We start from the raw sequence: 13,529 nt of genomic DNA, 5'->3' as shown, positions 1-13,529 counted from the left end.
AAATTGACGTTGGCGTGACATTTGCAACATATTTTTTTTTACCTCATGACTCAATTGTGACTTTCAAAAGGCGATTCATAATTAATCTGTTTTTTTAAACTACATTCTATTAAAATGCAAAATATGTTAACCTGTTGATATGCCTAACAGCTGATCATTGAATATATTTTCATATTCATATCCCAACTAAATGTTCTTTCTTTTGGAAAACTCAGCACACTGATTTTCATTCTAATGTAAAGTAAGTTTCAAAATAAAAGCAGTAAATATTTTACAACTTAAAACTGAAAAAAAATGAGTTTTTTCCCTTATATTAGAGTTGTATCACAAAGACATATAGAGAAAAACATGAAGTGACATTTTTTGCCTTCAACTGTGGTTTCAATCAGTCCCTCCCTTTTATTTTCATTTCAGACATAAAAAGTGTGTTTTCCACAATCAAATCCATAAAAACAAGGACAATGTGACAAGAAGGAAAATCCATTACAGCACAGATTCATTGATCCGCCAAGCAACTACAGACAAAAGACATTTGGTCATAATCTGACATTTAAAATACACAAATAAAATAACTCCGCTTCCGCTCCATAAATACAAACAAAGACATTTTGGGTTACGTTAGGCACCTTTTCATTCACACATTCTTCCACACATGTATATGAAACAATTATTTAAACCTCAAAGAAACAATTAAAGAGAATTTATAAGTGAAAATATATATCTTTTAAAAAAGGTTTTGCTTTTTTAGGCCATTATTTTACACAATTACAAGTTTTCTAAAGGTAGAACTGATTTCAGTCAGCATGAATTCACAGCAAACTTTGTGATAGTAAAAGAAAAAACTGTTGCATCTGTAGTGGTTCAAAAGTAATTTTCACTTTCACACACTCAAACATTAGTTTTTTTTCTGTCCCAAAACAATTAGGTTTACAAAATACTTAACAATCAGCTTTTTGTAAACTATGTACCCCGTCTGTAAAACAATCTTCAGCATTTCCTGCTTTGACATATTTCTCTGCCCGAATTTTGCAGCTGTGTAGTTACTTGGCAAATAAAATTAAAGGGTTACAAACACGTGATTTAAACCCCCTTTGAAAAATGTAAAGGACAGAAGGATTAAATCAGAGAAAAATATTTTTTGATGGCGTAATCACAAAATGTGTGCGTGCAGATTCTTCTTTCTCCATTTTCGTGATATCCTAGCATGAGTCTGTTTATCTTCCTGAGAAAGCTGATGGATTAAAAAAAAAAAAAAACCCTCTTCCGGTTTTCTTTTTTCCCTTAAGTGTTTAAATCTGAGACAAAACAGATAAGTTATTTATGTTTAGTTTGCACCATAGTTCATGTCTGACTTTGCTCTACCTACGTCCTCGTGTGCTCTTAACGACCACCATACAGGTGGATCTTGGTGAACGAGACAGTCTCGAAATAGTCTTTCTGGCCCTTCTCGTAGATGACAAAGATGTACTTGCGGTCTTCTACAGAGCCGCTGTCCAGTGATGTCATACTGGAGTAGCCGCTCGGACCCGCCCATATCTGGACAGCTTTGTTCTCCCAAGACGTGCCGTTTGTCAGCGACCATTTCAGGGTTAGATTCACTCCTGAAGGAGATAAAGCATCACTTATTTATCCACTCAACTTAATCACGATCATTTCAACCTGGGTTTTTTCTCATCAGTGAGACTCTGTGTTTTGTGCTGATTAAGCAGTTTCCACCTGTACTGCAAAGATTCAGGGAAACAAGGTCAATCTATCTGATTACAGCATTGCATCATGGTATCATTTTCTGCCAGAAAGTTTGCCTCAAACTGGCGTGCATGGATCACTGCGTAGCATCAGATTTCTGTGTTTACTTTCAGTTCAAATTGAAACCGAAATAAGGTGAAAGTCACTTTTTTATGAAGCTTTACTGAGCTTGTACTTTAGCTCATATGTGAATACAGTTCATAAAAAAGTGGAAAGTTGCCATGATTTATAGAGCTACAGTAAAAACAAACCAGATAAGTTAGGGGAGCTGAAATAAACTTAATTATCATTGGATTCCATAAGAATATAAAGTAGTTATTGTGCCGTAAAGGAAAACACTAAAAGTGGCCAAAGTAACCAAATATTAAATTAAATTTATTAGTGAATACTAAATTTACTCAGGAACTAACTGGGTGGACAGTTTTGGGGTAACAGGACATGAATATTTAATAATTATAACTAATGCAACTGATATGAGCCAAGAGTAGAAACGGGAGCAGAGATCACCATGTTTCATATTAGCATTTCTCACTAGAATGGCATACAGAATACATAAAAAGTAACATTCTTAATACACAAAACTAACTTTTTGCTAGTCTTACACAGAGATGAAAAAGCTTAGTGCTCGTGTTTCTTACTCTTTTGCTCATTGGAGGGGTTGGTGAAGTAGATCACGCCCTCTTTTTGCAGAGCTCCGGCTGCCACTACAGGATCCACCAGTGCCTCGTCAAAAATCAGGCCTTCTAAGGGCAGGGTCAAACCTCCATCATAGCTGTGCACCACAATGCGGCACCGGCAGTGGTAGTTGTTCTGGTTCCGGACGTTGATGGCGATGGTCCCGTCAGTCAACTCAATTGGCTGCAGAAGGACAGACGGAGAAAAGAGTGTATCAAAGGTGAAAGATTATAATTACAATTGTAATACGGATGCCTTCATATAACTGCACTGAATAAAATAAATGGGAGAATCTACACTGAAGTTAAAGACAAAAACAACAACTTTCTGTCCACTAGAGGGCAGAACCACACTTCACAACAGTGCACTATGAGCATTCACGCTTCCTCATAATGTCACTAAATAAACTAATGCTAACTCCCCTTTAACTTAATAACCACCAAACTTTCTTTTTGCTGCTACAAGTGTGACTTTTCCCCAAGAACCACTTGATAATTTTCTGTAATGCAAGCAAAACAAAGTCATTTTAAAACTCCACATAAACATTTCCAAAGACAAAAAGAAAAACAAGAGAGAAGTGGCTGTTTAACGTAGGTCTATCAGAAGATTCAAATCATTAGTTACACTCAAGAACAAGAAGACCAAATTATACTTTTCCATAAAAACAACTAATAGAGCCTCCACAGGTTTGGAATATATTGGTTGAAGAAATTAAACCAAGATTAACTGATACCAGAATGATGGGAAGATACAGAATGGAGAAAGAAAGGAACTGTTCATGATCCAAAGCAAACCACATCATGTGTCAAACATGATGGAAACAATATTATGACATGGAAATTTACGGCTGCCAATGAAACAGAGTCGCCAGTGTTTATTGATGATGTGACTGCTGACAGAAGCAAACTGCAAACGACACTCAAGAATTTCACAAGAAACTGGATATTCCTCATAGGCCAAGCGAGTCACCTGATCCAACCCAACACAGCACGCGTTTCAGTTATTAAATAGAAAAGTGAATGTAGAAAAAGCCTCAAATAAGCTGCAAGGAAGGAAACCATCTGCAGTAAAGGCCTGACAGAGCATATTAAAGGAGGAAATGCAACATTCGGTGATGTCCTTGACTTCAAGGAGTCGTTATTAAAAGCATTAAAAACAATCCTTATGTTAATTTTTCCTATCGTGTTTGAGCGTCTGAAATGGGGGACTGTGCATAAAAAGGGCCATAATTTATAAACAGTTAATCGTTTTGTAATCGTGAATTAAGCTGAAAGTCTGCACTTTTAAATCCATCGTAGTAGTGTAGTGAAACTCTGGTATTATTTATCCTGTACCACTTTATTTATAAAGCAAGTAAGTGAAGGAGATCACCTGATGTGCGATGATAAATCCTTCCACAATTCTGGAGCCGAGAAAGCTCTATCATCTCAGAGTTTGCATTATGTCTTTGGAACGAGTAAAAGCACGTGGCCTTCTGACCTGACCTGCTGACCTGTACACAAACATGTGCTAGAGTAGGTATGAAAACAGCACTGTGCTAAAGTATGCAGATGACTCTGTTATTGTTAGTCAGCTGCAGGAGGCCAGCCTCATGAGTCTGTTAAATGGCACGCTGAGTCCTCTCTTCAGTTAAAAAAAATGTCAAAAGATGTTAATCATTGATTGGTCTGATTTTAGGAAATGTGCTCACACACAACAGGTCACAGCTATAAAGGGCCAGGTGGTGTAACGTCTTGAGTCTGATAAACATCTTGGAACAATTATTGATTCAAAACAGAACTTTGAGGCAAACAAACTGTGAAGCTGTGAGCACAGAAGGCACCAGCAACTGTCCTGCTTGAGGAAATGTTCTTACTTCCACAAAACCACGATGACTTTATCCCGCTTTCATCAAGTCTGTTTTGTCCTTTTCCTTGGTGGTCTGGATATTTATGTGTAAAAAAACAGAAGCTCACTCAGGCACAATGTTAAATTACAGGCTGACTGGTGAGCCACAGCTGAACCCAGCTTCTCTGTATGTCAGGCAGTTACAGCGGTTGGCTAGTTAACTTTCACTTGATGACTCACAGCGGTTGCATAGCGAGTTTCAATCTCAATCTCTTCAATCTCTAAGGATACAAACAGAGTAATCTAAAACTGAATGATGTTTGATCACCACTGTTATGTTTATATAAATGATATGCAAATACAGGATATGGAATGTGAAAATGTTTAACATTTGCTGATGTTATGGCTGTTTGTTGGTTTCTTTAATGGGAATTTTAAGTCTGATTATTTTGCTCAGGTATGTAGATTTGAGGATTGGTGTAAATCTTGTTATTTGCTGATTAATGCTGACAAAGGGAAACGCCTTGAATTACACAGGCTCAAAAAACAGGTTTTTCACTTTCTGATCAGTATGTTTAAGTCAGTAAAAGCTTCAAGCGTCTGAGGACAAGATGACAAGATTTATGGGAAGTATGATTTATGGAAAATATTGATGTCATCAACAAGAAAGCTAGTCAGAGTTTTTTTTTTTTTTAGGAAGTTAAAAAGTTAAAAGTCAACAAAAACATTATTTTTTGGTGTATGTCAGCTTCAATATCTCCATCTGGGATGGTAACCTGAGTGTGGCAGATAGAAACAAACTGGGCAGCATTGTCAGAACTGCTGTTGGTTGACAACAATTCTCATTAGATAATCTGTATCACACTGGCGTCTTAAAAACGCCGTTCTGTTGTTGCTGTCTGAGAATGTCCTCTTTATTCTGATGCCACTAGGTAAAAAAAAAAGGTGTGTATGTAGTTATTATTGTATGAATAATTACCAGTATTTTTATTATGGATTGATTATGAATTGATCTGCAGCATGGTGAACCAAAGAAAATTTTCCGCTAATGTCGACAATAAAGTTAATTTAATTGTGGAAATGACAAAAACTGTTCAAATACTAATGGCTCTAACTGTAATCTCTAACTGACCGACGGCACCAGCAAACATACCTGGCACTCATCAGGGTTGAAGTCCTGCGCTTTTTTCTTCTGGTTGTAGGGGATGCTTTTCAGCGCTGCACCGTTGTACCAGGTTTGTCCGTGGTCGTCGCTCAGGATGCAGAAAACACCGTCGCCCTCCAGTGTCCCATGACCGCAAACCACCAACCTCCCCTTTGCAGGATTGAAGCGCTTCTGTAGTCCAAAAGACACAAACAAAAAACAGTTCAGGGATGCAGCTGTTGGTTATCATCATTTAGTATTTTTTTAATGTTTAAACACGGTTGGTGAGCTGAGAAGTCAGAGAAAACAAAGAGAAGAGGAATTAAATGAGTGAGCTGTGTGCAAATAATTTTTTTTTTTTTTTTTTACAGATACTGTTTTGTGTCATATTACTGATTAAAAAGGTGTAATATCCACAAACATAACAGCTCTTAAAGATTGATATAGACTGTGGAGAGAAACAAGCAGCTGCAGACATTACTGTCTGGATTAAATGCATTCAAAGCTGAAAATAAAGCTATGCATCTGGTTAAATTCAATTGAATAAAGTCCATATTAGAAAGGCAAGTATAAATATAGCTCACACAAAAACAAAGAGGTTCATTTACTGAATATCGGTGCTGTTACACTTGCAGTGCCTTACATTATGCTCTAACTTTTTCTTTTATAAACCAGCTTTAATATTCCTGTGTGTGAGCTGAGCACCTCTATGGAAGCAGAGGTTTGCTTGTCTGGAGCATTCACGTGTGTGTTAACACCAGCGATGATCTCAGAGGAGCAACTGCTGCTGCCCATCAGTCTGGGTTTCCAAACAATTTGAAGTTGACTCAAAAGTGGAAAACATTCAGGACAGCTGCTGATCTTCCCAGGACTGGACGTCCCAGCGAATTCACCCCAAGGTCAGATGGTTAAATGCTGGGAGAAGCTGGATAAAAATCCCTGAGAGCTACATCTCAGACTCAGCAGGCCTCAGCTAGCAAATTAAATGTTACAGTTAATGTTCGTTTAGAAAAAGACTGAACAAGCACAGCTTGTTTGGAAGGGTTACAAGGAGAAAGCCTGTCTTCTCTAAAAAGAACATGAAAGCACAGCTTAGGTTTGCAGAGTCGCGCTGACTCCTGGAACAATGTCCTTTGGACAGACGAGGCCAAAGCGGAGCTGTTTGTTCATCGTGCACAGCACCACCTGACAACCAAACACAGCATATCAGCACAAACACCTCATACCAGCTGTCAGGCACGGCGCTGGAGCACCTAGCCACAGGACCTGAGCACCTTACAGTCATTGAGTCATAAAGTCAAACAATGGTGCTACAAGCTACTGAATCACAGAGTGTACTTAGTTTTTCACATGACTGTAGCTCATAATAAAAAAATAAAAAAATAATGAATCTGCATGTTCTAGGGAAGGCAACAACATCATAAGAAGCAGATTTTATTACAGCAGCGTTTATAGTTCACCTCGCACTTAACATAATGTTTCAGTGAAGGTTCAAAACATATCAGCAGGTTACGGCATTAATTGGGATTCTATTATCTATTTTTATTTCATAAAAGGTAGACCAGTGTATCCTCTGCTTAACGAAATAATACTTCAGCACTTCCAGCTCACTTCACTTCACACAGTTAGGACCCTTTCATCATCGACAGCCTTACTCTGACCTCTCAGAGGCATGCAAGGGGAAAAAGTGACATTTCAACTGAACATTTTTTATACTTGTCATTGTTCTGGAAACCCCATTATAGTTTTAGGGAGCATTCATGCTTACGAATTTATGCTACACGTTCGGGTTTCACACTTAGGATCCCAACTGCTCAGCCACTGAGATGATTCATAGTATATTTAGACATTTAGTAAAGACACAAACATCCCAACATGTGCACTTTGTCTTCCACTGATGCCTTTCTTATTTATGTCTGATTTAAGTATTGCTTCCCTGTTTAGGATTAATGAAAGTATTTAAGGAAGTCATGTCAGTGTGAGGTATTTTGATTACAATTACAGGTAACTGAAAAATACTCAAGTACAATCGTTAGACCACAACTAAGACATACTGTGCATCAAATGCAACAACAAGAAGCTCCGTTTGCATCTGATTCTGAGTCCATTTTAATAAACTAACGCTCTGTGAGAGGTTTATATACTTTCAGCTGCTACTACTGACCACTTTTTGTCTGAAATGAAACAAGAACAAAGCCAGGTGTCGTTTCTCTAATCTGGACAGAATAATAAAAGAGACAGCAATCACAAACCAGTGCAATCCTCAGTAATCCTTTATCTTCTGAGCTCATGACTTTTTTTTTCCTTTTTATTAAAGCTGGCCTGTTTTTATGACAGCTGCACATTGCAAAACTCTGATGTCAAACTCAAACCAGTGCAGCTTTTGTACCAGAGTCACATGAAAGCCTTTTGTCTCCTCTGCAGTGTTCAGACTTTGAGATGATAAAGGTGATCAAGGCAAATACATAAAACTGATAGTGTTAAGAAATATACTCTAAAACACTTCTTCAGTAAAGACTCAGAGAAGAGAAACACACAGAACTTCTTGCTAGCAAGGGCAGCCTCCAGAACTGAGAATCGCGCTGAGGACTGCCCTGGTCTTTATTTATATGCTTCAGTGAGCGTTTGTTCCTTACATTGGAATGTGGAGGTGTGTGTGTGTGTGTGTGTGTGTGTGTGTGTGTGTGTGTGTGTGTGTGTGTGTGTGTCAGAGTGTGACCCCATAAACGACTTCCCTTAACCTGCTGGTCTGGAAAATCCAACAGTTCATCTATATGTAAAAAAGCACTTAGACTAAAACTGACATAGCTACGTTAATCCTACCGTAAAACAATAAGACAAGGTACAACCTCTCCCATACTCCCAGGATGTGGGGGTGAACGCCAGAACACCCTGGAATGTCACAGACCCCCTAGGATGAGACATTCTTTCAATATGCCACCAACTATATACTTCTAAACACTAATGATTACATGCAGTATTCTACCATATGCAAACTTATATCATTAAAAGATTATACTGACTACTAAGTACAATTTTCTATTGACAGATAGGGAGTCAGATTGATAAAGAATGTAGTCTACAAGTAGGATCAATAAAAGGCTTGTGGCTTCTAATGCATGAACACACAATCACTCTTTTTGCTAAGCATCAAAAGAATATTCTTAATGCTAATTTAATGCAAATTAGTTTTTGCACATTACACCTAAACCTCTTCAGAGCATAATTACAGAGGTGGAAAACAGATGCATGGAGCAAGATTTCAGGAACAGGAACCAAATTTACATTATAGCCACAGAGAAATCTGCCTGGAAAATCTCACTTTAACATCTTGAATCGTGACTCTGTGATGGGAATTGCTGAGCACCCAGGAGCTCATGATCACAATAAAAATAAATCCAGCTTAAAGGTCGTTTCACTTACATATTAGCTCATTTTACAGCTTGAAAAGTTCTCTCACTTCAGTGTCACATGTCTTGTTCTCTCACCTGGAGGCCGAGGCCCGGCCCGGGAGCAAAGTTCTTCACGCCGAGCGTAACCGAGAGGTTTCTGGGCGGGGTCCAGCTGAGGCCGTCATCCCGGCTCTCCACCATCATGATGCTGGCCGGGCTACAGTGGTAGTGGTGGAAGCACACGGAGTAGATCAGAATCACTGAGCCCACTTCCTCGTCCACCACAACAGAGCCCAGGTTTATGCCATCCGGTGCCGCCCCGTCATCGATAATAAAGGTGGTCGGGGACCAGGTGCCTCCTAGAGAGATGATAGAGGAAGAGGAGGAGATGAAGCAGAGAAAACGTGACCTGTTTTTTGTGCTTTCGTGATTTTTACTTTTATTTCAAGGCTCAGTCAGCAGAATTTATATCATCAGTCTGTTCTGAACACTGCGTAGAACTCGTTGATACAGTTTCAAGGTATGAAATGTTAAACAAAATTGGTAAATATAAATAAAACCAAACATCTACTCAAAATATCAATTATGGTTGATGCTAACGATGACATACACGCCCAGACAGAAGCGATAAACTCTCCTCATTTGCGCCCATGTGACTGCTGACTGTTTTCTGACACACTGTAAGTTTTGTGTGACTGTCTATCTCTTGCAGTGGTCTTGCCTTTGTCTGTGGAGCGCCGCAAAGCAAAGAATTTCGCTCCAATGTCAGAAGAAGAAGACTTCCTGGCTTCTGCAAACGCCAGCAGGCTTCCTTTGGGGGTGAAGGTGAGCAGCGGGATCCTGTAAGTGTTCACCTGACCCTGGGCTCCGCTCACCCACAGCAGCTGCTCCTCAAACACCAGGGGGTCGATCTGAACAGCGGGGAGAAGGGCAGGTAAAAGAGAGGGAAGAGATATTTGTGAATTATCTGTAGGCAGGAGCATCTTCAGCATGCTTCAGGTGTCATGTAACAGACAAACATGTGATCTGGCTTTGAGTTCAGGGAATGAAAAGAAAATCAGGTGATCTTGCTTTTCCTTTAAGGAAGCGATTTTGTGTCCTTCAGCCACTAGAAACCATTATCAAAGGTCTAAAGTGGCATCCTGGCACCTAAAATAAATAAATAATTCAACCTGATAGGTAATCTGGTACAGAATAGTCTAAATCAGTTCATTTTTCATGTGGTGCAGCCTGACAGTCCTTTCAGCTATGACTATGAAGGCAATTAAAGTCATCACATGGCCCTGTCGTGCACCAACTCCACTGAAGCGAGGAGCTTCCTCCTTCTGTTTTTTTAATATGTCAAGTAAGTTAAATTCAACATTTCAAACATCTCAACTTCTATCACCAAAAACACAAACTGTTTCTGTGCAGTTTGAATATTAATACATCTGTTAGCTAAGGGTAGAGCTGCAGTATTTTCCAGGAGCACAAAAGTGAATATGATTTCACACTGATAGACAGGTCAGGAGAAGATGAGAGATTATTTTGAAGGGTAAAGACTGTAACAGATAAACTGGAAATTTAAAGCTTACATACCACGTCTTAGTGCATGCCAGATTTTAAAATCAGGCAGTGGATCTGTACAGGATGTGCAGCTGAAGTTATCTGAGTATCTAATATCTGAAGACTATCCTCTGATAGTTCTAACATGTTATTAAAAGTGTATACTGTGTTGTATGGTTTACAGCTGCATGGTGCACTAATGCAGGTCAACAAAGCCATAAGACAGATAGACAGCAGACATTTACGTGGGAATTATGGTTTTAAGTTTTTTCATAGGATTCGACATAAAGTTCTGGCCATGCAATAATATACTCAGCTGAAATTAGAGTTAATTTTGATAATGCATTAAAATAAATGTCCATATGCATATGACTAAGTGACACATGTTGCTTCTAGAAGGGTTTTGGTAGGAACAATCAATACGAATGTAAGCCTTTCTTTAGTAACACTTACCAAATTCCACCTTTACCCTAGCTTTAAGGTTTAAAAGCAGCAATGATGGTTCATGTAACATCAGTACTGTAGAAACTTGTTCTTTCAGGGGTCACAACAGCTCAGCATTTCATATCTGCCTCCATCTCACCCTATCCTTAGCAACTCCCTCTGCCACACCAACCCTTTGCATGTCCTGCTTCACATCATTTGTGAACCTGCTCTGTGGGCTCCCTTGTCGACGTCCTGGTTTGGCATGAGCTCTCCCTCTGATGTGCTCATTTCTAATCCTGGTCATTTTGAACAAAAATGTTAACATCTTCAGCTGCACCTCCTGTCGTTTTGTCAGCACATACGTCTTCAAACCATACGTCATAGCAGGTCTAGTAACAGTTTAATTTTTCTCTCCAGAGCATGCCTGCACCTCTCCAGAGTCTCTTCCACATGCTTAGTACTCTCACTACAGATCACAATGTCATCTGTAATCATAGTCCATGGAGACTCCTGCAGACTCCCAATGCATGTGAAGGTTATCCTGTCTAACGCTATGCCCATCAGTCAAAGTTACAACTCACCAATAAGACAAAAAGGCTTTTAAATATGATGGAAACTATAGAGAAAATGAAGAAGCAGTATATTTTGAGAAACAGAGTTACTGTCTTTTTTTTGTTTTGTTAGTGTGACTTTAAAGTGTCACACAAGAGGAAATGGTTCAAAGTGATGTGTGTGTGTGTGTCATAACTGGCTAAAAATGGTCTGTTACCAGAGAGAGCAGCAGCCCAAATAACAGTGAAATAACAGAGAATACAGAAGTATATACAGACTATCTCATGAGGCCACAAGAACAAACTTCTTATGGTGTTTACTTAGCAAGAGAGTTGGGCAAGTTTCATTCAAATGTAATATATCTGCTTTAATCCCAGCATTGTTAACGCGTCCCACACAAACTATCTGTTTGTCACACATTTAGTTTGTTAGTTGCAGTTTCTATTCAGCAGCAGGCTGAATCCGCGAAGAGCAATAACCCTAAGAAATGCGGGGCAATAGGCGACAAAGAAACTAAACTACTGCACAAACACAGAAAACTTCAAGTTCCCCCAACTGCCAAATCCCACTTTAACCCCTGGTTATATCCACTGTTGGGTTGCTTGCCTTTAGATTACTCTCCACCCAGAAAACAACCGCGCTAAACTAGATAAGTGATGGATGATGATTTTACTACAGTCATTGAACGTCTTTGCACTGTTTTATCTCTGAAGCAGGAAATATATAATATTATTTTTCTTTTATATATTCTTATTGTTATATGGTTGCGCGTTATATGACCTGAATGAAAGTAAAGTGCATGTTTGTAGTCCATCTTCTAAAGTTGTAGTTTCAGCACAGACATCCGCTGTCACATTATTGCTCAGAAATGCATGCCGAGCACTTAGCATGCTGTTATGAAGAGACACTAAGCAGATAATTGCGGGCTACTGTACCTGCTGAGGGCTGACGTTACAAACACAGCAAGACACCACAACAAAGAGCTGTAGCCAAAGAGCAGCGAGCCGGCTTCCTGCTGCCATGTTGGCTCTTTCTCGTAACTTCTTCTTCTTCTTCACTCCGGCAGACACAAAGAAGCGAGTGAGGAAAGAAAGTGTCGAAATAAGTCCGCAAAAACAGAAACAAAAAGAGTAGTATGGATAAAACTCTCTCCTCTACTTCATATACCGAAAGGCCTGCCCCTGTGAGTCATATGACCCAATGTGGGAGTCACATGACTAACGTCACTCGTTGCCTACTTCGGATTTAATGGTATTTAACCTGACATGTTTTCTATAGCCCTTTATTAACTATTAGAAATTTATTATTATAATAATTTTTTTTTTTTAATTTGGACTATTTTGCAAATGTTACTTTTCACTTTAATTGCTATATTTTATTGAGTCTACAAGAAAGCCTGTATGCAAGTGGTGTAAATATATGTATAAAATTGCAAATACATAATATTACACGTGTTGTGACATTTTTAATTAATTATTAATGTAGCTGATGGATCAGCAGGACTTACATCTATATCGTCTTGGCTCAGTTTTTTCTCGAATATACATCCGGAAATACCGTCCGTGCGTAAATATGTGCATCTAATTCAAATTTACTTATGCACTAAATTATCATATCTCTATTCACAATACAGCAGAATGGATGCACTTATTACTTTTATCCAAACTGTGGCAGAATATCATGAAAATAGCACAGACGTCAGGCAATCTAAAGTGTGCTGTACAGAGATAATCATGAAATCGTGCACATACACACCACAGAACCACAGACCAAAAAACTCAAATCAGCTGCAGAAAACAATCCTTTACATTTAACTAGTGAAGCTGCAAACATCAGCTCAGTGGGCACTAATGACCCTCCTTCAAACTGTTCTTTAGATTTGATTCAAAGAGTGTATGCATAAAGATTTAGATACATATAAAACATAAAGTTTATATATTCTGCATAATACAGTGTCATGTGGATGCATTTCCCTGTGTGGTTGGCCAATAAACAGCATATTTTAAGGGTTAAATTGTAGATCTATGACTTTTTTTCCTATGCTTGCAATGATCAGGATCGTTTATTTATTCTATAAATAGTAGCCATCCTTAACCCAACTGGACATTTACAATAGATAACTAAAACGACAACATATTCTCCTTACATACAAACACAGTTTTATTACGTCATTCACACACAAACACACACAGGTAAATATAAACCACTCAGATTAAAAACTC

The 13,529-nt window shown here is 38.7% G+C and overlaps 1 protein-coding gene across 1 annotated transcript; it reads right to left on the bottom strand.

The window, feature by feature from the left end:
- Window positions 1-374: 374 nt before the first annotated feature.
- LOC120727045 (sialidase-1-like) lies at window positions 375-12,526 on the bottom strand. The gene is made up of 6 exons (XM_040021173.1): window positions 12,243-12,526; window positions 9,506-9,695; window positions 8,881-9,143; window positions 5,402-5,584; window positions 2,385-2,604; window positions 375-1,601 (listed from the first exon to the last, which is right to left on the bottom strand). Exons 1-6 carry the CDS (start codon window positions 12,327-12,329, stop codon window positions 1,381-1,383), a joined length of 1,164 nt encoding a protein of 387 aa, XP_039877107.1. The 5' UTR covers window positions 12,330-12,526; the 3' UTR covers window positions 375-1,380.
- Between the last annotated feature and the right edge of the window lie 1,003 nt (window positions 12,527-13,529).

This window comes from Simochromis diagramma, unplaced genomic scaffold (genome assembly GCF_900408965.1).
Source record: "Simochromis diagramma unplaced genomic scaffold, fSimDia1.1 OVJJ01000753.1, whole genome shotgun sequence".
Classification (NCBI taxonomy): domain Eukaryota; kingdom Metazoa; phylum Chordata; class Actinopteri; order Cichliformes; family Cichlidae; genus Simochromis; species Simochromis diagramma.
Note: the sequence above shows the minus strand (reverse complement) of the source record. Positions and strands in the feature narration are given on the sequence as shown.